We start from the raw sequence: 25,626 nt of genomic DNA, 5'->3' as shown, positions 1-25,626 counted from the left end.
TCTAGCGGCCAAACCAGCAGTGCTTAAGGAGTCGGGAGAGGTAAATCACCTCTCTGGACCCAGAGCCCATGCAGGTCTCAGCCCAATTTCCAGCAACCGCAGCTGTATGTCCTCCAGCAGCCCCGTCCCCGGACACCGGCACCCACCAGGGTCTCCGTGCCACTGCCCGAGAGCATCCGGGAGGGGAACGCAGCGAGAGCCATCGCGCCATTCCTACCTCCCACCTCTGCCCCTCGGATGCACAAATAACCTTTGGCGTTTGTGCCCGCCTCACACGTTCAAAACCAAGTCAGTACGCTCGTGTCGCACACAGCGTTCCTAAAATCGGGACCCCCCGGTCCACGCTCCTTCCTCCGCCACGCCGTCTCCCTGCACCTCTCCGCTTTCCAGCCTGCTTGGCGTCCTGCCGAGGGTCCCGGCGTCCTGCCGAGGGTCCCGGCGTCCGGAGTCTCTGGTAGCAAAGGCTTTGCTGTCAGAGCCCGGTGTGGCCAAAAAGAGATTCCGAAGTAAACTCTCGTGGCTTTAACCTAGTGGTTAGTCTCTTACAACTTCAGCGTTCCCCGGACACCGCTACAGGGCTCACGGCTTCCCCGAGACCCTCGCCCAGTTTTTCGCCTGCGGATACCACCAGAGAATATTCATCTTTAAACTTCTGCACCCAATAAACCCACAAACCTCCACCCGGTGTTAATAAAAAAGGGTTCCCCGCACCAGTTACCCCGGGAGAATACCATTTTAAGCGGTACGGAAGTACTCAGGGTAAGTTATTTTGAGACGAACCTTTAAAAATACACTCCAGAAAGAGTTTTTGGTTTTGTGAGACGCCACGCTGCAGACCCCGTCACCCCCGAACCACTGCTCTTGGAAACGTCTCCTTCTCCGTAGCACTGGGAGAGCTTCGGGCAGGACGCGATTCCTTCCTTGGGAGGCCAAAGAGGGGGCTCTTTTTTTTTGATGTTTTACATTACAGGTTGGAGTTTTACGGGTCCCTCCACCGCAAACGTCAGAGGACTGCCAGGGCGCGGAGCCGCCGCGGCGTATCCACCAGGCGCTTTCGCCTCCTGACCTTTACTTTCCAATCACCGTCATCACACAAATAAATAAATAAAGCCAAACAGCACAGGCTGAAAGACAACCCATGCACGTTTTCTCTCGGATGCCGGATGTTTTGTTCCCAAAAGCCCTTTAGAGAAACAAGGAAGGAATCTGGATTTATTGCTTTGGCACATCCCGCACGACACACGCCTTTTTGCACACTATTTTCTGAGCTGACCCCATAAATCAGCGACACCCGCAGGAGCGGGAAGGGGTTCAGCAGGCTCGCAAGGCTTCAGCTGCGGATCACGCCGACTTTGAAAACTAAAATGCCCAAATCCCGGCCCCTCGCAACCAGGTGTGCCTTCAAAGTCGCGGTGCAGGACGCTGTGCTCGGCCGGGGGACGCCCCGGAGCCTCTCTCCTGCCCCACGGCCAGCGGCCAAGGGCACCAACAGGCCGCGCGCTCCCCCTGAGCCGCGCACTCCGTCCCCGAAGGGAGGGCTGTCGGCACCGGGAGGCCGAGCGGGCAGCCGGGCCGGGGGGGTCCGCAGCCCCCTCTGAGGAGCGCAGTCTCCCAAAGCCGCTCCGCACACCGCTCCCTCCTCCGGCCAGCCGGGGCTGCGGGAGGAGACGGAGGAGACGGAGGGATGCAGCCCATCAATGCAATCACTTTCACAGGTGAAAAAGGCATTTCACAGCATCCCGGACTGGTGGGGGCTGGAAGGGCCCTCTGGAGCCCCCCCAGTGCCACCCCCCGCCAGAGCAGGGGCACCTCCAGCAGTGGCACAGGACACCTCCAGGCGGGTTTGGAGTGGCTCCAGAGGGGGAGACTCCCCCCCTCTCTGGGCAGCTGTGCCAGTGCTCTGCCGCCCCCACAGAAGTCCCTCCTCAGGTTGAGATGGAACTGCCCACGGTCACGTTTGTGCCCGTTCCCTCTTGTCCCATCACTGGGCACCACTGGAAAATGACTGTTCCCATCCCCCGGCACCCCCCCTTTAAGGCTGAGGATGACCCCCCTCGCCCTGCTGGCCACACTCTTTTTCATGCCCCCCAGGATGCCACTGGCCCTCTTGGCCACCAGGGCACATTGCTGGCTCATGGGCAACTTGTCCCCCAGGACTCCCAGGTCCCTCTCTGCAGAGCTGCTCTCCGGCAGGTCAGCCCCCAGCCTGTACCAGTGCAGGGGGCTATGCCTCCCCAGTGAGGGACCCTACGCTCGCCTGTGCTGAAGTTCATCAGGTTCCTCTGCGCCCAACTCTCCAGCCCGTCCAGGTCTCGCTGAATGGCAGCACAGCCTTCTGCTGTGCCACCACTCTGTGCCCCTGACCACAACCCTCTGAGCTCTGCCATTCAGCCCGCTCTCCATCCCCCTCACTGTCCCCTCAATCTCCCCCAGGAGCATCCCAGCCCGCTCCCGGCCACCGCCTCCTGCCCGCAGCTGCTCGGGGCTCTCCTGGTGGCAGCCCGGGCTCTGCCCCGAGCGCGGTGAGCGAAGCACTGCTTGCGCAAGGCCGATGGGACCACCACGCCAGTGCCGGTGCTACATATCCCTCCCAAGAACACGTTTGGGGCTGGTTCCCATCAAAGCAAAACGCACTCCCAAACCAAGCAACGAAACGGAAGGCAGCCGGCAGGAGCGGCAGAGACGCCTAACCCACGCCTCGCTCATCAGAAGTATCTCTGCCTCATCACATCGAAGCCGCCTTTCGCTCCAAGCAGCAAAGTCACGGACATCAATGTATGCCCCAAAGCCGGCACGTCGGCCCCCCACGTCACCCGGCTCCCACGGACACTTCAGGCACCCGAAGGCAGCCCCAGTCCTGCTGCGTACGGCCAGAGCCCCATGGGGAGAGAAAGGCAGGTCAGGAGGACTGACCGCCTCATTAGTTTAATCAGCAAGCAGGAGTGCACTCCCAGCGCCAGCCCAGCGCTGCCATCCAGCCCGCCTGCACGGCCCCCGCGGTGCTTCCATCTTCTGACACAGATGCTATACGCGACGCGTCGGTAGCACAGAAGCTGTACGCTTACACTGCACACCGTGTTATACAGTCACGACATGCCGCGAGGACAGGGCTCTCCAGCTGCTGCAGATGTGGTGTCCTAGGGCCCACCCAGCCAGGAGCTCTGAAAAAATACCAGATGTGCAAGAACTTGTTCCTCTGGAAGCCGGCTCAGGAGAGCCCGGGGACACACCTCCGCTTTCCTCACCACAGACGTACCCGTCCGTAGATACTGATCAAACCGAGGTGGGCTGATCCACCAGCCATTCACAGAGTCACCTGAGTTGGAAAAGACCCTGAAGGTCAAGCGGATGGTCCCAGCACCCGTGGCGAGCCGGAGCCGGCCAGCCCTGTGGGACCGCTCGGCTCCACAGCGGATAACGTGCACCTTCCAGCAATGGAGGGTCGCCCTGGCGCCGGCACCCCAAGACGCAGAAAGCCCAAAGCAGGAGCCGGACACCCCGGGGACCAGCTGGAAGCACAGAGCAGGTAACCCCCGCCCCGACCCTCATCTCAGGGTCCCAACATCCATTTCCACTCCCAATACAGAAGGATTTTTATCAGCAGATGCGCTGCTATTGTACATGAATTTCTATAAAAGGACACATCAAACTACACTGATCAGATATTCAAAGGAGGTATTCTAAAAAAGCATGTCAGCCATCACGGTAAAATCACTTAATAACACCTGTAAGCCTATTTAAGGGTCTAATGTGATAATAATAGCAATATTCAGCATCTCGGAGCATGACTTCGAGCCTGCTAAGAAATTCATATGACGCTCGCCCCAGTGCACGCAGCCGATTCTCCAAATTACTTAAAGATACTGAACGTTGCTGGGACACACTTTCCAAGCGAGAGTACGCGCCGCGAATAGCTGAGCACAGCCCTAACGAGAGCCAGTGCCTTCCCGATTGCGCACCGAGCATAATTAACTGAGCTATGCTAATTCGCGCTCTTGAATATTCATTATGCCCATAACGCAATATATCCTGAATATTAAACAACAGCTACTCAGGGCAGGAATATGATTCTTCTGGCAAAGCTGCGGGTGGTTTCGGGCAGCGGAGGGCTCCGGGTGCCAGGCGGGAGGGAGAGGGCCAGCGCTGGAGAGGCTCGCTGGCCAGCTGGGCTAGTGGCCTCTCTGCCCCCCCGGGAGCCGCTGGGGACACCCAGCCCCATGCCACCCTGGCAGCGGTGCTCCTGGGCAGCAGTACCATCCAGCCGCCCCGCGCGGGAGGAACGTGGGGCAACGCTCTCCAAAACTGCTGGCTAAGCACTTTTGTGTTGGTTTTTTGTTGGTTTTTTTTTTTTTTTAAGAGAAAATGGACTTTTTCTTCCCCAAATGAAAGTGTTCACACCGCACTGCCTTCCAGCACCAGCACCCGCGAGCCCTCTCCCCATCCCACCACGGGGCGGTTTCAGGCAGCGCTTGTCACCCACACGGCTGAGGTCACCGCGCTGCGCTGGCAACAGAAAGCGGGGAAAATCCCAAAACAGGAGAAAACGCGTCAGCCATGGGCTCTGCAGAAACGCGGCCATCAGCGGGGGGAGTGGGGAGACTCAGCCCCTTCTGAGGCCGTCCACGCAGAGGGTGACCTGCCAGGGAGGGTAGTCCCGAGCCCTGAGCTGCTGAACAGCCTCCCGCGAAGGGCGGAGAACGCCACACCGACCGCCGAACGCTGCGGGAAACACTTTGGGATACGAGTGTCGCAAGGGAAACACACCTCCAAGTCCAAAAAGACCAATTTCCCCCCCCGGCCGAGCACCCCGTGACAGACCTGGGCCGCGGAAGGACGCGGGGCGCCCGGGCGAGGCGGTGGTGGTGGCATCGGGGACGCGGGGCACCGCGCTGCCGACAGCTCGGGAGACGCCGTGGGAGCAGGGCAGAGCGCAGGGCGTACCGAGGGCAAGCTGTGAGGGACGGGGTTACCGCAGCCTCAAAGCGAAGTGGAAAATTCAGAGTAAAAGCTCAGAAATATAAGGCAAAAAATCCAAGGCACAGGTAGCGCGAGGCTGCTGGAAGCAGGAGCGCTGCAGAATAGCTGCGAATAAACAGTCGTAAATAGTGTCCCGCCCTTGGTGAGGTGCAGGTCCGCAAGGAGCAAACCATCCTACAGGAACCCGAGGAACGGGAGCGAGAGGCAGAAAAGGTGCCCGAGCACCGAGCTCCCCAGGAGCATCACCCCGCCCAGGGCATCCTCCACCGCCGGAGACTTCCCACGGCATCTGCAGCTGCACTGATTCCCTTTATTTATTTTTTTATTTTTATTTTTATTTAAAAAACCCTATTCATGCAGAGCTGAAAGAGCCGAAGTTCAGCTCACACCCTTAAAAACATCACAAAACAGAAACCTCGAAAAGATAACGGCTTGCAGTTGAGTCAGGAAACCAAAGCACCTGTTCTGGGAAGGACGCCGGGCGCGAGGGGGTAAGTTTTTCCTGCAAGAGTTTATGTTGCAGAGAAACAGCGGGAGTACGTGCAGAGAAAATTCAGGATTAAATGGAAATTTAGAAACTGCAAAAGATAACACAGATTTGAGGCACCCAGAGTGATGCTATAAAAAACCCCAAACCTGTAACATAAAAGTATCTGTATTGTTAACAAATCTGTTGACAGAAGGGAAAAAAAACCCTTAAATCACGTGACAAGGGATGGCTGGAACAAAGATTAGGTCTGATGGGAACATAAATTGGCTTGAAAAACTATAGGGCCGTGGCTCAAGGACCGGCGTAGATTTGTTTATGCTGGAAAGTAGTATTAAGTATTAGATCGCAGAGATTATTCCCCTTCTCCAGAAATAGCGCTGAAAACTCAACGGCTAAACCTGTCACCTCGCCCATAAGCCTCTTTGAGGGACACCGGACCAGCTGCAGAGGAGCCCAGTAAAAGCCACAGTTGGACTTTGCAGATGCTTAAGACCTCATTTTTTGCAGTGTTTGAACGGGTTATTTTGGGTCCAGAGCAGCCACCATGTGCAAAACAGCACGAGGGGTAAAACCCACCACACAACCAACAGGGCAGCACCTCCCAGGCCCAGGCCGGAGCGGAGGCCACCAGAGCGCTGTCTGACAGGATGCCCTGGACCAACCCACCTCCACCCTTGGCACAAGGGTCCTCTACGACCCACCTCGCTTCTCACGGCGGGGCCAGGTGACCCAGGAGAGGGCATGGAGAGGTAGCCACAGCCAGGTCAGAGGCAGGGATGAGGTCCTAGCGTACCCTGGGCCACCACAGAAAGCCCAGCTCCCAAGCAGGACACATAAAACCATAGATTGGGTTGGGTTGGAAGGGACCTTGAAGACCATCCAGTGCCACCCCCCTGCCCCAGGCAGGGCCCCTTCCCCCCAGCCCAGGTCGCTCCCAGCCCCGTCCAACCCGGCCTTGAACCCCTCCAGGGATGGGGCAGCCACAACTCCTCGGGAGTGCGCCAGGGGCTCACCGCCCCCACAGCCAACAACTTCTTCCTAATACCCCATCTCAATCTCCCCTCTTTCAGTGTAAAACACTTCCCCCTCGTCCCACGGCTCCCCTCCCTGACCCAGAGTCCCCCCCAGCTCTCCTGGAGCCCCTTTAGGCACTGGAAGGGGCTCTGAGGTCTCCCCGGAGCCTTCTCTTCCCCAGGCTGACCCCCCCACCTCTCCCAGCCCGTCCTCCCAGCAGAGGGGCTCCAGCCCTCCCAGCAGCTCCGGGGCCTCCTCTGGCCCCGCTCCAACAGCTCCGTGTCCTTCTGATGCTGAGGGCTCCGGAGCTGGGGGCAGTACCCCAGGTGGGGTCTCATGAGAGATGCTGCTGTCTAACATTTTCCTGCTCGTTTTCACCTCCCTCCTCCCAAAGCCCAGGGATAGATCCCTCTCCGAGGCAGCGAGAACCAGAGAGTGTTTCCTGCTCATCACTAATTTGCTTGGCGGTCTTGAAGCCCCAAGGTCTGGGACACGAGCAAGAAAACATTCAGGAAGGGCCTCACAGCCCGGGTTCTTGCTGCAGGGCGAAAGCTCCTTCCCTTGCAATGAACCCCAGCTCCTCCACAAGCCCTTCCCATCGGGAAGCCACATACCCCCAGCGCCGGCATTTCCCTCCGCGTCCTGCCCAGCACCGCCGGCACAGGCAAGGGGGACGAGCAGCACCTCCGCACGCGCTACTCCCACCCAACTAATCGCCGTGTAAGAGTCAATCATCATAAGGCATAAAGTTAAGCAAGATTTTAATACCTACCGATCTGGAGCTGCTGCAGTCATACAATTTGACACGCTCATAAATTTTTCATTTCTAATTTACCGGTGCAACAACTTCTGCCAAAAAAATTCCCCGTCCCCCTTCGGTAACTTGGACGTGTTTTCGTCCCTCGTTCGCCCCCGATGGCAGTGCCGCAGGGCCGCTCGGGGTGGAAACATGGTGTTTCCAGCCCTGTTTATTTGCAGAGTAATGAAAAAAAAAAAAACATCTTCAAAAGAGCATCCTCGAGCTCTCGGTGCCCGGCAGCATCGCAAGACAGCGCAGACCCCGACGGTGCAAAACACGCCGTTGTCCGCCGGGGAAGCGGCCCCAGAGGCACGGCAGCCCCCGGACCCGCTGAACGGCCCTCGGCGTCCCATGGCGGCGCTTTCCCACCCTCCTCTGACCACTGCCCACGCCGGCACCTCGCCAGCAGCCCAGGGGGCAGTGGCTAATTAAAATTAAAGCAAACCACCCTTGCAAATACTACTCGTAAGGAGAGCAAGGGACGGCACGGGGACATTAGCGCTGTCCCCACAAGGGATAACGCGGTCTGAGCATCCTCCGGCCTCATCCTTAGGCACGGGCCACACGGGCTCATTGCGAGCGCGTTGCTGATAACGAGGGCAAAAGGTTCGGGGGCTTTTATTCTATTCCTCTTCCTTTTGCTTTTGCAGAACATCATGCGCCGCGTTGCGGCTGCAGCGCCGAAGGCGGGAGGAGCCCCCGCGCTGGCCGGCTGCGGCAGGCACGGGCACCAGCTGCCTGCAGCAGCGCGGAGACGCGGCGTTCAAATCAGCTGCAGCCTTTGAAGACCATCCCGAAAGCCAGCGCAGGGAAGACGCTGTCTGAGGCGCTCGGCAGCCCCTCTCCCATCAAAAGCCGGCAGCTCCCCAAGGGAGACGTCTCCCAAAGCGAGGGGCCGGAGGGCCAGGGCGGCTGCCTGGACACCTCCCCCTGCCCCCCTGGCCTCGCCGTCCCGCGCACGGCCGCTCACCTTCTGCCACATCCCTTAACCGAGGGGTTTGGACCGAGCGCCGCCAGGCAGCGGGTCGCTGGTGTGTTCCCTGTTGGCTTCGTCCTCCCCAAACAAGCCAAGTCTCCGAGCCCACCAGCCCCACCAGCATCTTCCCCGGCAGCGTCCCGCGCCCACCGCCTCGCGCCCCTCAGCCCTCACACCCCACCCTCTGCGCTCACACGGCTGATAAGAACCGTGAATTTTGCCTTATAGAGCCCAACAAGGGTGAAATTCATTCACATCCTCAACCACCACCTTCACCGCTTCCCACCGCCTGAGACGGACGCAGCAGGGGAACGGACTGACCACCGGCCGCTTTCTGAAGTTACGGCATTTGGGGGGGACTTTAATAAAAGGTGACACCCGTTATTTAAAAACAACTTCATGTGATTACCATCTTGCTTCCTCCACAGCCTTCAGTTCTGGCCCGCGGTCCCGCAGGACACGACGGCTGCGGATTAATCCTTCAGCCTCACCCCAAACTCAGCGTCGTCCAGTGATTTTCGCACAGCTTTGCACTGCCATTTTCCAGCTCCAGCTGCTCTTGAGATGGGAACACTGAAATCAGCTTGGATGTGAACGCAGTTTGGACAAAGCGAGAGATTAATCTCACCAACGCAGTTTCTCAGGTCTGCTATCTCAAGATCCATAATAGCTTAATTTAAAAAAAAAAAATAAAAAATCCAAACCCTCCCCAAAAAGCAAATTTCTGGGGAAGAAAAGGTTCCTCACACTCAGGGCTGATTTCTGGTCCCCGTGACCTACGAATGACCAGTAGTTAAACAGTTACCAACACCTCCATGCGTCCTCCGTGCCGATGGAAAACTTAAATTGGGATCCACCTCAGACCCCGGGGCACGGTTTGGTCCCTCTCCTATGGCAGGGCACGGCAGGCAGGAGAACGCCGTATTGCCACACGCTCCTGCTCCGTAGGTAAATGCCACGGCCGGAGCAACGCCGTGCCTCCACCCGCTCCCGCCGGCGCACCACGAAGGCGTTTTCGGTGAAATCTGAGCAAAAGTGGTGCAGGCGGCGGTGGGGAGGTGACGCCAGCCCCAGCTGTGCTCCCCAGATGTGCCTGTGACCCTCCTGTGGGCTCTGCGAGGCCACGGCAGCGGCTCGAGGGGGGACAGACCGAGGTGCAGACGTCCCTGCTGCCCCGCACTGCTGACGCTTCCCGCCGGCGTGCCAAAACACCCAAAAGCGGGGCCAGAGCTCCACGCCTTACGTTCAGCCTTTATTTATTGGCAGCCTTATTTCCGCGGCTACGACCGCCGGCGCACGGAGCTGCCCCGCGCCCGAGCAGCCTCCGCCTCCCCGGGGACAGCGCGCCAGGGCGCGGGGACCGTCCCCTCCACGGGACGAGCACAGCGCCCCCCCGACCTCGTGCAGTTTCCCATACGGGGTCCTCAACTGGTTGCAGTTTTGGCATCCAAGCCACGGCAACGGCCGGCTGCCGCTGCGCGGCACCCAAAGCTGCTGGAGGTACGGGAACCCAGCAGAGGGCTGAAGCCTTTACCTGCCCCAGGGACAAGGCAAGATGGTTTCCTGCGCGTCTCCAACGTCCGTTGAGTGCTCGCTGGGCTGCAAGGCCTTTGGCCGCCGCCGCAAACACGGCGATGGGAACGAGTGCCCTGCGCTGGGGACCCCCCTTCGGAGCACAGGTCTCCCCTGCTCAGAGCCATCCCGTATAACCTGCCCTGACATTGCAAACTCAACCCCAGAGAACAAAACCACGCTGTGGGTTTCTTCCCCCCGCCATCGGAGAGAGAAGCCGATGCTAAAGAGCCTCAGGCGCTTGCCGGGGAGCGGAGGTGCCCGGAGCGGCGCGCTGAGAGCCAAAGGTCGGGCAGGTAGGGCTGAGGCGCAGGCTGGCACGGCGGCGGGGGCTCCGCTTGCCCCACAACGCCCGTCGATGCCCCCAGCGCCAGCGGGTCGCGCTGGCAGGCACCCGGCTCTGCGGCACAGCCCCCAGGGACGGACTCGCCTGCACCGGCGCTGCAGCCGCCGCGGTGAGCCCGAACCACCGGGGCTGCGGCCGAGGGGGGCTCAGACCCCCCTGCCAGCGTGGCCGCAGACCACCCGCCAGCCCAGCAGGGTCCCCAGAGCAGCGGGGCGGGTGGCCCGAAGCGAGCCTCAGCTGGGTGGGCATCTCCTGCCCTGAGCGCGGCTCCAAGAGAAGCAGCAGAAGCGTGTTTGGGGCTGGTGCAGGGCGCCATCCCGCAGCACTGCCGCCGACACGTCTGCCGGTCACAGCCCCCCGCGGCCGGGGTGGGAGTCACAGCAGGCACAACGGTAACCCCCGTTCCCAGCTAACTCTTCTTGGTGTGGGGGAAATGCATAGAGAAAATCAGTTCAGCCCCATGGCAGTACAGTAAATTATAAATTAAGCAGCAATCTCAGTGACTCACACAGCGCAAGTGAGAACACGTTCACAAGTCCCGAGGCGAAGCAGCCCCAGATTGCAGCGCGGAGGAAGTTTGGTTGGTTTGTTGGGTTGGGTTTTTTTTCCTCATTTTTGTACCCCACCACTCTCTGAAGAGCCTTGGAATAACGATCAGCTTTCTGCATACGATTTGTCTAGCACAGGGAGGTGGTTCTTGGGGTTTTTTTGTCAATCTTGAGTCCCACTCACATAAACCCACCGGAGGCAGCACACCCCTCTGAAGCGTAACAGGCGATGGGCGCTCCACCCGGCTTACTGCTCTTCCTTCAGCAAAGACCTGATACAAAAGCGTTACAAAATCAAAATACATCCTTTTTTTTTTTTTTTTTTTTTTTTTTTGGTATTTCCAGCCTGTCTATCAGCAGGAGCCTCAGCATCAGCAAAGGAAAAGCCTCCTCTGAGCCGGTTCCCGCAAAGGGAACGACAGAGCCGATGGAGAAGCAAATAATTAAGGCAAAATCCTTTCCCTGCAAACTCCTTCCACCACCAGCGGTGGACGGGAGGAGCCGGACAGAGCCCTCCAAGACCGGCTGTTCCCGCTGCATCCCTCCCGCCCGGGAAGTCGCGGTGCACCATCGCCTCACACCCGGCCCCGGCGCGGCGGCAACCAGCGCCAGCACGGCCCGACGCGGGGCAGGGCACCGCTCCCCAGAGGAGACCATAATTACGACTTTCAAGCAATCTGAATTCATAATTGGCTGAGATTTTACTCGGCAGATAATGCGCCGCTGTCCTAGGCGCTCGCTTTATCTAGGTCAGGCCATTAGTTTTGCTCTTAATCTACATACATTTTTAATTTGATCTTTAATGTCGATTTTCAGACAGCAAGCCGAGCCGACGGACTTCTTTGCCACCGATCGCGTTCAACATCTCCCCCCTTCCTGAACACGCAGAGAGGGACAACGAGCACCAAAACCCCGATGCACTTTGAGTACTCATAGCCAAAGTCATGGCATCAGGGTGGGGAAGCGGTGGCCAACGCCGCCAACGAGCGAGCCCGGCCCGTGCTGCCGGCGATGCCTCCGCACCGCAGGAGCGGCAGCGGGAGGCCGAGCAGCGCACACCCCAAAGACACGCTCGGGCGGCCCACCAGGAGCTCACGCCAGGGGGATTTCGGGCAGCCAGCGACCTTTATGGTGAGCTGCAAGAGGACAAGAGACACGGAGATGCCTCCAAACATGCAATGGTGACTTTGGTCCCGCCTGCCCGGCACAGGCATAACTATGTCAGCAAACGAATCTTTAACCTGTGACGTGCCAAAGAGCCCAGCACGGGTCCCCTCCCAAGGCTCTGCTTGCGCGGCCAGCTGATGCCGAGAGACCTGGGGGGGGTCAGCCTGGAGAGGAGAAGGCTCCGGGGAGACCTCAGAGCCCCTTCCAGTGCCTAAAGGGGCTCCAGCAGAGCTGGGGAGGGACTTTGTACAAGGGCATGGAGTGATGGGATGAGGGGGAATGGCTTCAACCTGGAAGAGGGGAGATTTAGATTAGATATGAGGAAGAAATTCTTGACTCTGAGGGCGGTGAGCCCCCGGCGCAGGGTGCCCCGAGGAGCTGTGGCTGCCCCATCCCTGGGGGTGTTCAAGGCCGGGTTGGACGGGGCTTGGGGCAACCTGGGCTGGGGGGAGGGGGCCCTGCCCGGGGCAGGGGGGGGACTGGGTGGGCTTTAACGTCCCTTCCCACCCAAACCATTCTGTGATTCTGTGACTGCCCACAGCCTCTCCCCACGGCTACCGTCCATGCCCCCCTGTCTGGTGAGGGAGAAGGGAGGGAGCGCTTCTTTCTCTGCCCGTGGCAGCTGGACGTGAATAAGAGGCGGCAGCACAAGGTAAGCACTTCTGCTGGTGGAAGAAAAGTCTCTGTCGGCACAGGATTACACATGAATATTTCAGCACAGGTCTCGGTGCCGCAGGTCACGCCGCGGCAGCAGCCGCTCCGAGAGCTCGCTCCGAGCAAACGCCGAAACCTCGAACCAAGCAGAAAACACGGGGGGAAATCCAACCCCTGAAAAGCACCACAGCTCTCGCTCGCCCTCCCTCCGGGTCCCTCTCGCATCACCCTGTCCTCACCCCCGCCAGGACACCCCCGTGCTGCAGCACAGCTCCCGCATCCGCAGCTCTCCGAGCGCTTAAGCCCAGGGCTGGGAAACCGCCACCCCATTCCGAAGCCCTTTCCTACCCAAAGAGCTGTTTTGCTCTTCCCCCGTGGTCTCCGCAGCTGACAGCCCTGGAAGCAGAGCCTTCCCGGGGAAGCAGGACAACGCTCATCCATCCCAGCCCTGCAAAGCTGCGGGACACGCTCCCACCCCACGCCAGCGCTTCGACCTCCGCCCCGTCCTGCCCGGCATCCCGCCCCGTCCCCCCGACATGCCGGTGCCGCCCGACCCGGGCTGCTGCCCCGCAGCGAGGGAGCGGAGCCCGGAGCCCCTCTCTCTCCGTCTCAGACATGCGATGATGCTTTCGCTGCAGGAAATCCGGCGGGTCGGCCAGCCGGGGCTGAAGATCACCGCGGTTTGTCCCGGCGCACCGCTGGGGTGTGCGGCGCTGCCGCCCACGGCTGTGGGAGGGGTCCGAGGGGCGGCGCACGGCAGACGGAGCCAACGCGTGGGCTGGAAAGAACCGTGTGCGGAGCTCCGCGCGGGCAAAGAGCCGCGTGCCCAGCGCAAGGACTCCTTTACCCCAAAGCGACGGGCGCTGTGTGAGCGGCCACGGGGCAGAACCTCAGCCCGCACGGTCACGACCCGGATCCACCGCAGCTCAGGAAAGCTGCTGGCGCTTGCCGGCCTCCTCCCGATAGAGACAGGCGGAGTTGAAGATGCACAAAATAAAGAGCCGTAATACGCGTTAAAGGGATTAATGATGGTTCCTAAAACACCCCGAGGTGTACAACAGGGTACGGACAGACCCTGGCAGAGCCTCCGCGGAGGAGCCCCGCTGCAGCCTGGCACGGGAGATCTCTGATGTCAAACAGCGGCGGAGGGGAGGGGGCAGCGGGAGCCCTCCGGGGTCAGTGCGGTCATCAGGCACCCAGCTCTTCTAAAGGGGGGGCGGAAATCCCCCCACCATAGATTTTTGCAGAAAGCACAGCCCCTTTGACAAAATGAAATTACTCAGTTCAAAACCCGATTTTCCATCAAAAAAAAAAAAAACCAACCCAACTTGAAAGGCATTTCCAGCTCGCTCTAGCTACGGGATCAAAGCCGCAGATTAAGAGCAAGCGCTCAGCGCTGGACGCCCAAGCGCAGCGCGGGGGCTCACAGCGACCAGGGAGCGACGGGGGGAGAGGGGCAGAGCCCTGCCGGGGGGCACGGGGGGAGCAGCCAGCTCCATCGGCCGCGTCCCGCCAGCGCTGCCATCCCAGCGCGTTTTTAATGATTTCAAGCATTTGAGACAGTTGCGAGGATTTCACGTACTGCCAGAGCACACGCTGGGGTCGGCCGGACAGAGCGGGGCTGTCCCGGGGAGACGACGCAAATACTACTGCAGATATTGACTCTGCCGGTAAAGCTCCCCATCGATCGCCCGCAGGTCTCACAGTGCAGGGAGCGCATCGGGAAAAACGCCATGCCAAAAAAGCCCAAGTGACGGCAGGGATGGCGGAGACCGAGGCGAGGTCCCCGCGCGCCGGGGGCAGTGCCTGCAGGAACGGCACATCTCCCACCGCGGGGAGACGCGGCCCCTCGCCCCGGCTCCCACCGCCGCACCGCAGCCGGGCAGGACGAACAGCGCAGAAAGAATGCTTCTGGCAGAGGAGAGCTGCCCTCCTCCTCCAAAACCTCTTAAGACTGTTATTTAAAAGAAAAAAGGAAAAAAGGGAAAAAAAAAAAAAAAAAAAAAAAGGTGTTCTGGCAACCTGCAAAACGTGTCTGGTTGAAGAAGCGATTCAGGTTGTCGAGAGTTTTTCGGATGAATTTGCCTGGCTCGCTGACATGGGCCGGACCAGGGGGGAAATATTAAAAGGGTTTTAATTTCTATCCCCGGGTTTTATTGCGTGCAAACATACACGGTCATTTCTTTCTAAGGTTTCCAATTTGCTAATTGAGACATTTCCTCATGGAAAAAGAATGTCCTGGCCCAAGGACCGGGCTGCTGGCACTGCTCCGCGCACCGGGGGAAGCTGCTTAGGTGAGGGGCGATGCGCAGGCGAGACGGGCGCATCCCGCTCCGCGCCCGGCAAACAGCAGCCACCGGGCAGCCCGGGCGCTCCGCGGGCACCGGCACCGGCGGGCAGCACCTCCCGCAAGGCGCGGGGGGAGACGGAAATGCAGCCCGGACACCCGACGGCACGTTCCTCCTGCGCTGCAGGTGTTTCGGTCACATCACTGGGCAAGTCACAGCGGGTCTGGGAGGTTTTTGGAGAAGGGCAGGTGGGAAACCAGCCCAGGAAACGGAGCTGCACATCTAGAAAGATTTCTTTCCAGGGATCAGTTTGTTCAAAAAAAAAAACAAAACAAAAAAAAAACCAACCAAACAAACAAACAACAAAAAAAAAACCACCCCCCCCCAAAAAAGAGAGGAAAAAGTAATCTTGCCTGCACATAAAAAAAGTCAAAAAGTCATCTGTACTTTTGCTAGAGTGATAGAAGCATTCCTTCTGCCCTCAAAAAACACAAGAGCAGACAAATCGATTTTGTGCAAAATATTAACAAGACAAAGAGCCAAGAAAAGCACTTTTGGGTCAGAACAAGCCCAGAACATTAAAGGAGAAAGGACCAAGGAAGAAGCTGCTGGAAACACATGAGAAGGGCTATAATGGAACATGACTGCTGCCACGGTTACAGCCTCACTGCTGTCACCTCTAATGGAACCAGCCAGATCTTATTTTTTTTTTATTATTGAAAAAAGGAATTAAACCCATTTTGCAGACTCATGCGGAATGCACGGGGGACAGAGAGGGATTTCTAACTTTAAATAGGTCAAATATCATCCATACGGGTTCACACGACATCCAGTACAACCACAGCCACCGCATAAAAATTAAGCTTCAAAGTGCTCCGGGGGGATCCCCGGGACCTTCGCTGCCTCCTGCCGGAGGAGCAGCAGAACCGTAATTCAGTTCGGATCAATCCGTGCTACGAGCGAAGGGGGCCGGAGGGTGACTGCCCATTTCTGCCGCTTCAGTTTGGGGGAAATGAGGATGGCGAACACGGGCGGTCGTAGAGGAGCGGGTCCCCACCTCGGGAGGCCGCCATGGCTGGCCGCGGCAGGAGGCAGGGGGAAGGGAGACCCCCGGCACGGGACCACGGGGGGATCTTCAGAAGCCTCCAGATCCTGGTCAGCCTCCAGCCACCTCACAAGGTGGAGAAGGTCCCTCCCTTGGCATGGTCCCCCCGGGAGACACAGAGGGCCGCTTAGGCCGGTGACACCAGGGATAGCATCTGCAACGAGCCATAGCGCTGAGGTCCCACAGGAGAGTGAAGGACAGAGGAGCTTGGGGTGCTCGGGGAGCAGAGGGGAGCTCCATCACTGCCTTACAGAACCACAGAAGGGTTTGGGTGGGAAGGGACATTAAAGCCCATCCAGTGCCACCCCTGCCCCGGGCAGGGCCACCTCCCCCCAGCCCAGGTCGCTCCCAGCCCCGTCCAACCCGGCCTTGACCACCCCCAGGGATGGGGCAGCCACAGCTCCTCGGGGCACCCTGCGCCAGGGGCTCACCACCCTCAGAGTGTGACACAAGCAAGTGAGACCCGGCTCAGGCTCCTGCTACCGGGGCGCTGGAGGAGCCCACAAGCTCCATCCTCAGCCCACACATCTTGCAGGAACTGTTTGGCTTAAGTAAGAGGTGCCGCTTGGGCTATCTGGAACCAGCTTCTGCTCCGACGACCGCCCCAGGGCGAACAGCAGCCCCTGCGCCCACGCCGGGTGCTTACCTTCAGCTTTTCAAAGCGATCGCTGAGGGATGCCACTTGGTGGTCCCGGTGGCGGCCCACCAGCTTACATAAGGCACAGATGAGCTGGTCGTCAGCAACACAGTACATGTTCACCTTCTCGTTCTCGTGCTCCAGGCACGTCAGTCCTCGGAAGTGCGCGTCGGGCACGGGCTCCACCAGACGGTGGCTGGTGAAGGGCTTCTTGTTGGGGTGGGTGGCCCGCAGGCAGCGGTCGCAGTAGGACACCTCGCAGGTGATGCACGTCTTGACCGCGTCCCGCGGGGGATCCTGCTCGCAGAACTGGCAGGCGATCCTCTCGCCGGCCACGGACATGGTAGGGCTGTTGCGGTACGTCCTCTCGCGGCGGCTCTCGCTGGGGGAGTTGGGGCCGCTCAGGGACGCCTTCTGGAAGCGGTCGATGATGTTCTGCAGGGTCACATTCCTCTTGAGGCCCTCCAGGCCCCGGTGGTTGAGGGAGATGACATAGCGGCACGTGGGGCACTGGAAGGCGGTGATGGGCTCGATGGACTCGCTGGAGGAGCAGCTGGACACCAGGACGCGGTGGGCACAGCTGAAGCAGAGGCTGTGGGCGCACGGCAGCAAGAGAGGGTCTTCGAATAACTCCAGGCAGATTGGGCAGGTCAATTCTGACTCCAGTGTTTCCATCTTTAGTTAAAACGATCCTGATTCAGCATCAAAAGCCGGGGAAGGTGGTGTGGTACCTGGGAGAGGGGAGAGCGGAGAGGTGAGACCACGGCTCTCCCGGGCAGCTCCGCTCCACCAGAAACAGGTGCCCGGGGCGGTCGGACACATCACCCCCACCACACCCCGACACTCTTTGCACCCCAACGCTGTTCCTACAGCCCAGCCAGGCTCCGGCACGCGCACCGGCGTGGCTGGAGCATCTCACCATCGTCCACCGGAGCCGGGCCACCGGCTCGACCGGCGCTGCGGTGGAAGAGGAGGGAAGGGAGGAGGGGCAGCAGCAAGGTCCTCTCCAGCACCTCCCTGCCCAGCCAGGCCTGAGGGCTCGCACTCTGCGGCTGAAGACAAAACCAGCAGAAACCACATGATTTCGTGCTTCTTTTAGCGAGCGCTGCCCCGGACAGGCGCGGGGGGCCGCGCTGGTTTCCCACACGTAAAGGCTCTGCCGCACAAAGACAAACCTCCAAATATCCCCTCTAGCAGCTACACAGCCCCGTCGCCTTTCGGGGAAGGGGAAAAGGTGAATCACGTCCTGGAAACTCTGAGCAAAGCGCGTCCGGAGCTCTCACGTACCGTCCCCCCGCTCTGCGTTCCTCCCGGCCGTCGCCTTTGAGGAGCAGCAAAACCACCGCCTGCGAACGCCCGTCCCTGCGCTGTCCTCCGCTGCACTCCCGCAGCGCCCGGGACGCCCCGACCAACCCCGGCCAGAGGCAGACGAGACGCTGGTTTTTAGATCGCCTCCCCCGCGGGAGGCTGGAAAGGGGCTCCCTGCAACCCACCGACGCCGCCGTCGCGCCGCTTCCAAGCTCCGGTTTTGCAGCGCACCGAGTGGCACCGCGGGCGCTGTTCGGCCTCTGCCGGCGTCCCGGCGTGCTCCCAAGCGCCGTCCCGCCGTGCGCCCCCCAGCCACCCCGCTGCCTCTCCCCACAGGTCTTTGTGCGCGCTGGAGGAGAAGCGGCAGGCGCCGGGGCGGCACGCCGGCCCCCCCATCTGAACCAGAGCCCCGGCAAACCCACCGCGGGCACCGGCAGGAGCCCACCCCCAGGCCTCGCGCCGGCTCCCGGTGGGTCTCCAAAACGAAAAGGGGAAGGGGATAACAGCCCGGCAGGCGCTCGGAAGAGAAACGACACGCTTCCCATGCCGCGGTGATGGGGACTAATTAGCGTGGAGGGGGACGGGGTGGGCTTTGCGGCACCCCCCCCTGTCCCCGGCTCTGCTGGTTCGCCTCCGGCGCTGAGCAATCAATTAATCAGCCCCGCTGCGTCCCCGCGGGGAGCCGGTGCGGGAAGGCACCCGAAGAGCTGCTCTCTGCTCCGGATGCGCGTGCCACCGTGGCAGGTCGACACCGGCTGGGCATGTCTCCCGCCGGGGAGGGAGCGTTTCGTTCCCGGGGCAGGGTCCGGCCGTGTGGCGCTGGGGGGTGCCGGCAGGAGCTGAGCCCTCCCGGGGGACACTCCGCACCGGAGGGGACAGCCAGAGGTGGGCAGGAGGAGCTCCCAGCCAAGGAAGCAAAGAAGGGCCAAATTTTCCAAATTCCTGGCGAGAGGGGCTCTGGCGAGGGGGACACCGACAAGGCAAACGGGCTGCGACGCTGCTGCCGGTGCCCCGGCGGTGGGAGAGGCATTGTTGGGTGTCACCACCCCGGTCACCACCACGCCTATCCCCAAGCCCTCACCTTCTCTTTTTCAAGCCCAAAGACCCAAAGTGCCCCCCTCTCTCCAGCCCACATCCCAGCGGCCTTCGCCAGGGACGCGGCTGTGCGTGCTAATTAAATCAGAGCCAGGAAGGGACACGCAGCAGCAGCCGCAGGCACCCAGGGGAAACGGCACGCCGTCACCCCCCGGCGCCAACTGCCCCGGCTCCTTCGGTTGTTCCATTCCCGCTGCGCATCGCCACCCCTGTGCCACCACTGACCGGCCACCGTCACCCATGACACCTCCTGGATGCCGCATTCAAGCTACAGACGCAGCAATCCCTCCCCAACACTCACAGCGCTTCTCCCCCCGTTCGCTTGCACGAAGCGCCGCGCCGGGTGTTACGGCGTCCCGCTCCCACGCACCGATGAGTGCGGGCTTTGCGTGAGGGACGTTGGGACAGGTTTGAGCTCAGCACTGCTCTGCTGTCTGCAGGTGCCAAAAAGCCCCCCAGCGTCAAGGCCTGGGCAGCAGACCCTGGCCCAAAGCTGCGCCTCTTCAGCGCACCCCATTAAGAGCATCAGGAGATGGATCAGCCTCTCCTCCCTCACCTGCGCTCCGGACCGGTCCCCACACGCAGCTCTGGACTCCTCTGGCCTCAGCGAGTCCGGCCGCCCGCCCCGAGGCCGCAGGAGCCCCCAGAAGCCCCGAGGGTGGGCAGGGGAGGTGGCAGCGGGGCTCAGCCACCGCCTGCGGCTCAGCATCCCCGGAGCCGGCGCGGCAGGAGCGGTCCCACCTCCCACCAGGTGTTTTCCGATCCACCTCCTCCCGCCAAGCGACCTCAGAGCCTCGAGCGACGCCAGTGCCGGCGGCGTGCGCCAGGGCCGGCCCCCGCCTCACCTGTGCACGGTGCGGGCAGCGTCCCCAGCCGTGGCACGGGGACACCGGCGGTCCGTCCCGGGAGGAGGGCTGCTGGGACCCGCCTGCGCCCGGCGCTGCCCATCGCGCCGGCTCGTCCCAATCGCCCCAAATAGGACCGGCAACCGCCCGGAGGAGATGGGCAGCTCTTCCCTGCACCGGCTCGGGGGACTTAAACTCAAGCAGTTGGGTATTTAGGTACGTTAATGCTGCAGCAAACTGATCGAGGCCTGCCCAAAGGCAGCCTTGCACACATTTATATATGTTCATTTTTTTATTCTCTAAGAGAGAAAGTGGGAAAATCGGCTGCATCAAAACCAGCTGAGGAGCGCGAAGGCTCCCCAGAGCTCCCTCCCTGCGGCCCCCGCAGCTCCTCTCGAGCCTGGGAGCCCCTCTCGGCCCTGGGAAGCGGCGGGGAGGAAAGCTCCTGGCCGCCCGCCCGGCAGCTCTCGCGCACTCCGCAGCAGCCACGCGCCGGATCTGCCGCGCTCCCCGCCGCGCTCCCGGCCTGCCGGGGCCAGGGGCTGCCGCTGCACAGCCCCAACGCCCCCATCACCATCACCGCGGCCACGGCGCCTCCCTGGCACTGGGGGATGCTTCAAAATCCTTACAAACTGCCTGTGAGCCAGGGTTGGTCCCTGGCTTTGCCGGGAGGCTCCAGGTAGAGCGGCCGCCTCGCCGTAAGAGCCCGACGCTGCCGGCGGCACGTACAGCCCCAGCGCGGGGAGCACAGCACCTCTCCCCCCCATCCACCCGCGGGTTCTCGCTGGCCAGAAAACACAAAGGAAGAAAAACAAAGGACAAGAACAGGATTTGTTTCAGAGTCTGACTGACACCGGGAAAACAACTTAAAAATAAGGCTTAGTGGGAGATGCTCCCCAACAGCCCCGCGGAGCGGTGCGAGTGCCGCTCGTGGCCGGGCCGGTCTGCCCTGGGCCCAGCTCCCCGCACCGCACCGCCTCTGGGGAAACGATGCAGAAAGTTTAAACGGCCCTTTTGCTTTGTTCCTGAGGGCCATTCTTATGTTAATCTTGTTTTCCTCGCTGGGACGACATCCTTCAGATCTGAGATAACGGATCGGGGCCTCCAAACCCCGGCCGGGCCGGAGCAGAAGCGGCGCTCGCTCAGCGGCGCACCTGGGCGAGCAGTCGGCGCTGCCGCCGGAGCCTTTCATGCCTCTCGCTTTGATGTTGGCTTTGATGTCCAGGACTGACGTGGCACGAGGAATAGCTGATTAGATTAAAATCTGCTTTGTTTAGAGTCATTAACTCCCTAAATATAGAAGTTATACAATACCAACACGGTTTACAAACAGCCCTGTGTCACTCGTGCCCAAGGCTCAGCCGGGCTCCTGCCAACCCCTGGGGAAACTCCCGGCGGCCGCGCAGGGCTGCGGCGACGAGAAGCAGCAGTTCAACAAAGCAGCAGCAACGTAAAACCAAAGGTTTTCGCCGTGGAAACGCCTGGGTGGGATTTCTCCCATTGCGTAGCACCGGGCGGGAGGCACGCAGCGTCCCTCCAGCGTGCGCGGGCTGCCTTCGCTCGGCACGACGGCAGCGAGGGGCGGCTTTAGGTGGGCACCCGCGACGCCGACGGTCAGGCTGCGCAGGGACGAGAGGTGGGCAGAGCAGCCGCCCGCATGGCTGTGAGCGGTCCCCGTGCTGGGGGTGGGTGCAGACCCGTGGGTGCCACACATCCCTGTGGGTGCCACATCCCCCCGTACCTCTCCAGGCGCCCCCGCTTGCACTTCCCGGCTGAGAGGCAGGGCGGGAGGCACAACTCACGGAGAGGACAAACCCGGGAGAGGAGAGACGCGCACGGCCACGGCTGCTGCATCCTCGCCAGGGTCACCGCTGGGGCCGGGGGGAGCCCGCGGGGTGCCAGCGCCCGGAGCCCCCGTGCCAGCCCCGCCGCAGGGATGGCACGTGCACCCCAGCTCCTCCTCCCAAAGGACAAACCTCCGCAGCAGCACTTGGCGTAAACCCCCGCGACCCTCCGCCCCCCTCGGCGGAGGCTGCGCCACCGGGCACCCACACGCACCGACGCGCCGGCCGAGACCCAGCGCCTCCCGCTCAGGGATGAAGACGACCCCCGTGACGAGTCGTGGCTGATGCAGAGGAACAGGATGGGCTGTGCTACTCTGAGCTCTGTTCAAAACCCCCTTGGCTCCCGGTGCGAGACAGCTCCTGCTCACACATCCACGCCACGCGAGCACCGTGCCGTGAAGTTCGGGTACCTCAAACCGGGACAATGATGCACTGTATCCGCACCCAAAACCAACGGCTGCAATTCCTTTTCGTGTCTCGGCCTCGGCCACAACTACACCTCCGGGTGGGTCCTCCCACCCCTGCCAGCAGCTCCCCCCAGCCCCGCCACTTACGGGTTTGATTCATTTAGCAGGCAGCTCCCGGCGCTCTCCAGGCATCGGCGTACAATTACCGTACACCTGCGGATGGACTATCAGGCCAGAAAACCCACTCCCACCCAGCGTTTGCCTGCGCTACCCCGGGCTGGTGACAGGTCAAGGCGCCCTGTGCCCGGTCAGCACCGCCTTCGCCCGGCCGGGCACAGCAGCCCCCACACTCCCAGAGGCCCACCCAGGCTTTTAAACCCAACGCCGTACGTCTGCGGGTCGCGTTCTCCCCCCCAGCCCTCGCTTTTACCAGTCTTTGCTAAGTCCACCCAAAGCTCCTCCGGGTCCCCCCCAGCCCCAAAGCCGGGCAGCGCTTTGCCAACCTTTCATTCTTAAATGCTTTTTCTTCCTCCACACTCCCCTTTGTTTCCCCCCCCCCCTCCTCCTCCTCCTTTTTCATTTTATTTTCCCCCCAGAAAAACTCCAGCCCAAATTGCTCAGCCACTTCCAAGAATGAGGCTTAAAAAAAGCTGTGTTACTCCACCCGTACGCTAAAAAAAAAAAAAAAAAAGAAACACCAAACCAAAACTAAAATATGGCAACCCTTTCCTTAATTGGCTCCACGACAGCAGGATATAAAATCTGGGCAGCAGTTGTCTGTGTGCTTGTTGTTGTCCTTGGGAAAATTAGCTCGAAATTGGATCGCTGTTCAGGGAAAAACAGAAAGCCCCATCCAGCAGCCGCGTCCCCTCCCCGCAGAGCCGCGGCAGCACAGCGCAGCCCCCGCCGCAGCGGGGACCCGCTCCCGGTGTCACGGGGAGAGGGGGTTCCCCCCATCCCCCCCCCTGCTCCTGCAAACATCACCCCTTCCCACGAACGGCCCCAAATTTGCCCCTGGGACACATCTGTCCCAAGAGAAACGGGGGTCCTAGAGGAAAAATAGCCCCCGACTGTGTAATTAGCAAGGGCTTCCTACCTAACGAAGACGCTCGAGGGCGAGAGAGGAGGCAATGAGGCTCACGCAGCCAATGCGGACCTAGCCTCACCTCATCCTTCTGTGCTTGACTCGCAACCTCGGTAAGCTGGTGCGTGTGGAGCTGCTGTGCATATTTAACGCTAATTTCTAAGCTCACAGCCGCAGCCCGTGAAGAGCATCCTTCGGCCAGGCCGGCGCTGCAGCACGCGCCTCTTCGCTGCTCCTTCCTCCCGGTAAACCTGAAACCATCGGAGAGAGGTTGGCCTTTCCTCCCACAGCTCCTGCTTTAACAGTTTCCTTAATAACTCAGCGAATTTGTCCGAGGCTTTCTGAAAATCCAGATAATTCATCTCCCAACTGCTCTCCCCAATCACCTTATCGCAACACTGAAAAAAGAAAAAAAACCCACCCCACCCCTGATTAAACTGGATTTCCTGTATAAAAGCCGTACGCCGTTGTCCTTAATCTATCACACTGAATCGCAGGCGTTTCCACATGAGCTTTAATTATTTTCTCAGCCAATTTGCTTGGTGCTAAAATAAAGCTGGCTGCTCTGTAATTCCCACAGTTCCTCTCGTACCTCTTTAAATTAAGGACAGAGCAGAGGAGGCTGTGCGCCCATCAGCAGTTGCTGTTAATGAGAGATTACTTTTCGCTGCCAGCTCAGCCGCCGCGTTGCTAAATTCCTCCGGAAGAGCCGCCTGGGCCGGAGCCCACCGGGCGCTGGTGATGTGTCGCTCTTTAATTTCCCCATTCGCACAGTACCTTATTCCCCTGGGGAATTTCGTCTCCGACACCACGCTGCCGACGTTGTCTTGACTGACGGGATGAAACCGTTCTGCTTCATCACAACACCCTCTTTCTCCGGAACTTCTCCCAAATGACGCTGGTGCCGGCGCGGCGCTCCCCAGGCACAGAAGGGCTCCCGGAGCGGCTCCGTGCCCGGCACCGCCGGCGGGGCGCCCCTTAAACACCTCTGCCCTCCAGCCTGCACAGCTAGTTTTGGTTGGGTTCCCCCCCCCACCCTAAAAAGAGGATCATTCCCAACGTGTGAGCTCTGCACGAGCCTTAGTAGCGGGGAGGGAGGCACCGTCCAACACCGGGCACGCCGGCAGCAGCACGGTCCAGCACATCCCACCGGGCACCGCTGCCGGCTGCCCTCCAGCCCTCTGCTTCGGGGCGCTATGTTTTCCATCCCCCCTTCTCATTTCTCCCCGATAACATCGCTCCGTTCATCAAGCAGCTCCAGGAGCCTCCGCCACCCCCCGGGATTTCTGTAGCTCCTCTGCGCAGAGCAGCCTTCGCCCCGGCCGGCACTGCCCCGGCGCGCCCCGCCGTCCTTCCCCTCCCGCCAGCGCCGCAGCCGAGCGTTTCCCGTTGGTTTTGGTGGCTGATAATACCTCTACAGCTGTGCAGAAATCAATTGATTACACTATTTATTCGGGCAATGCCATGAAACCTTCCCAACTGCCGCCGCCTCCGATCCGCCCGGTGGGAAGCGCCGAGCCACGCTCCCGCGGGCCGGAAAGCACGATGGGGGGTGGGCTCGTGACAAGAGGGGCTGTTTTGTTTTGCCTAGTGTTAAACCACCAGCGGCTAATGCCGCCTTTGTCCAGCCCGGCAGGGCGGCAGCGCAGGACGAAGCACAGCGGTGCACAGCAGCCATCGCCAAGCCGTGCTGCCCACCCACCGCGGTCGGCGCCAGCCTTGCAGCACCTCGCTTGCGTGTCGTGGAGATCCCGAAAGCACCCCCGACCCACCAGCATCCACCGCAGCCCTCTGCGGGTGGAGGAAAGCCTTCGGCAGAGCCCGGCACCGCTCGCATTGCGGAGGAGCGGAAGCAGCTCCGAGGGGCTCCTCTTTGGGTACCCGCACGGGGCAGGGACGCTCTGGCAAAGCCCATGAGGTCTCCCCTGGGGAGAGACCTCATTCACCTCCAAACCGTCAGAGAGGCAGGCACCAAACACGGCTCATCTGTTTTTTCTCCGGTTACACACTGGTGGAAGGGAAGATTTTACCTCTTTCCTGCAAGCGGCGCCCGGCTCAGCAGCGCGCAGGAGGCACCGCGCTCCCCGCGCGCTCCCCCGGGACCCCAGCACAGCACGCGCCCGCCAGAGGCTCCCGCGGGATCCGCCGTTGGGAGTTTAACGACATGCGAGGCAGATCAGGGAGAGACTTCCAGCAATTTGCTCTCCAGCTCTCGCAGCCGCGCGCGGCAGAGTCGCGCCGTACGGATTTCTCAGTGGTGGGAGCGGTTCAAAGGAAGCCCACGCAGCGCCGGCGCACATCACCCTCCGGCAGCCTTACGGGGCCGTTCCCACAGACGCGGCGTGGAAACCTGCCCCTGCCACCTCCTTCGGTGGCCGGGGGGCTGGCAGGAGACACAAAGGCGCAGGGCGTCTCGCTGGTCCCCTCCGAGTCGGCAGCTCCCGGAGCGCAGCACAGTCACTTTGGATTC

The 25,626-nt window shown here is 60.9% G+C and overlaps 1 protein-coding gene across 1 annotated transcript in view; it reads right to left on the bottom strand.

The window, feature by feature from the left end:
• The window catches only part of MID2 (midline 2), a 109,341-nt gene that overhangs the window by 68,974 nt on the left and 14,741 nt on the right, over positions 1-25,626 (bottom strand). The window contains exon 2 of the mRNA XM_082488080.1: positions 16,583-17,304. Coding sequence (XP_082344206.1) covers positions 16,583-17,248 — 666 coding nt within the window. The 5' untranslated portion in view covers positions 17,249-17,304. The remainder of the gene's footprint in view (positions 1-16,582; positions 17,305-25,626) is intronic.

The sequence above is a fragment of the Vanellus vanellus genome (assembly GCF_965231255.1).
Source record: "Vanellus vanellus genome assembly, chromosome: 10".
Lineage (NCBI taxonomy): Eukaryota > Metazoa > Chordata > Aves > Charadriiformes > Charadriidae > Vanellus > Vanellus vanellus.
This window is presented reverse-complemented; position numbering and strand designations above follow the sequence as displayed.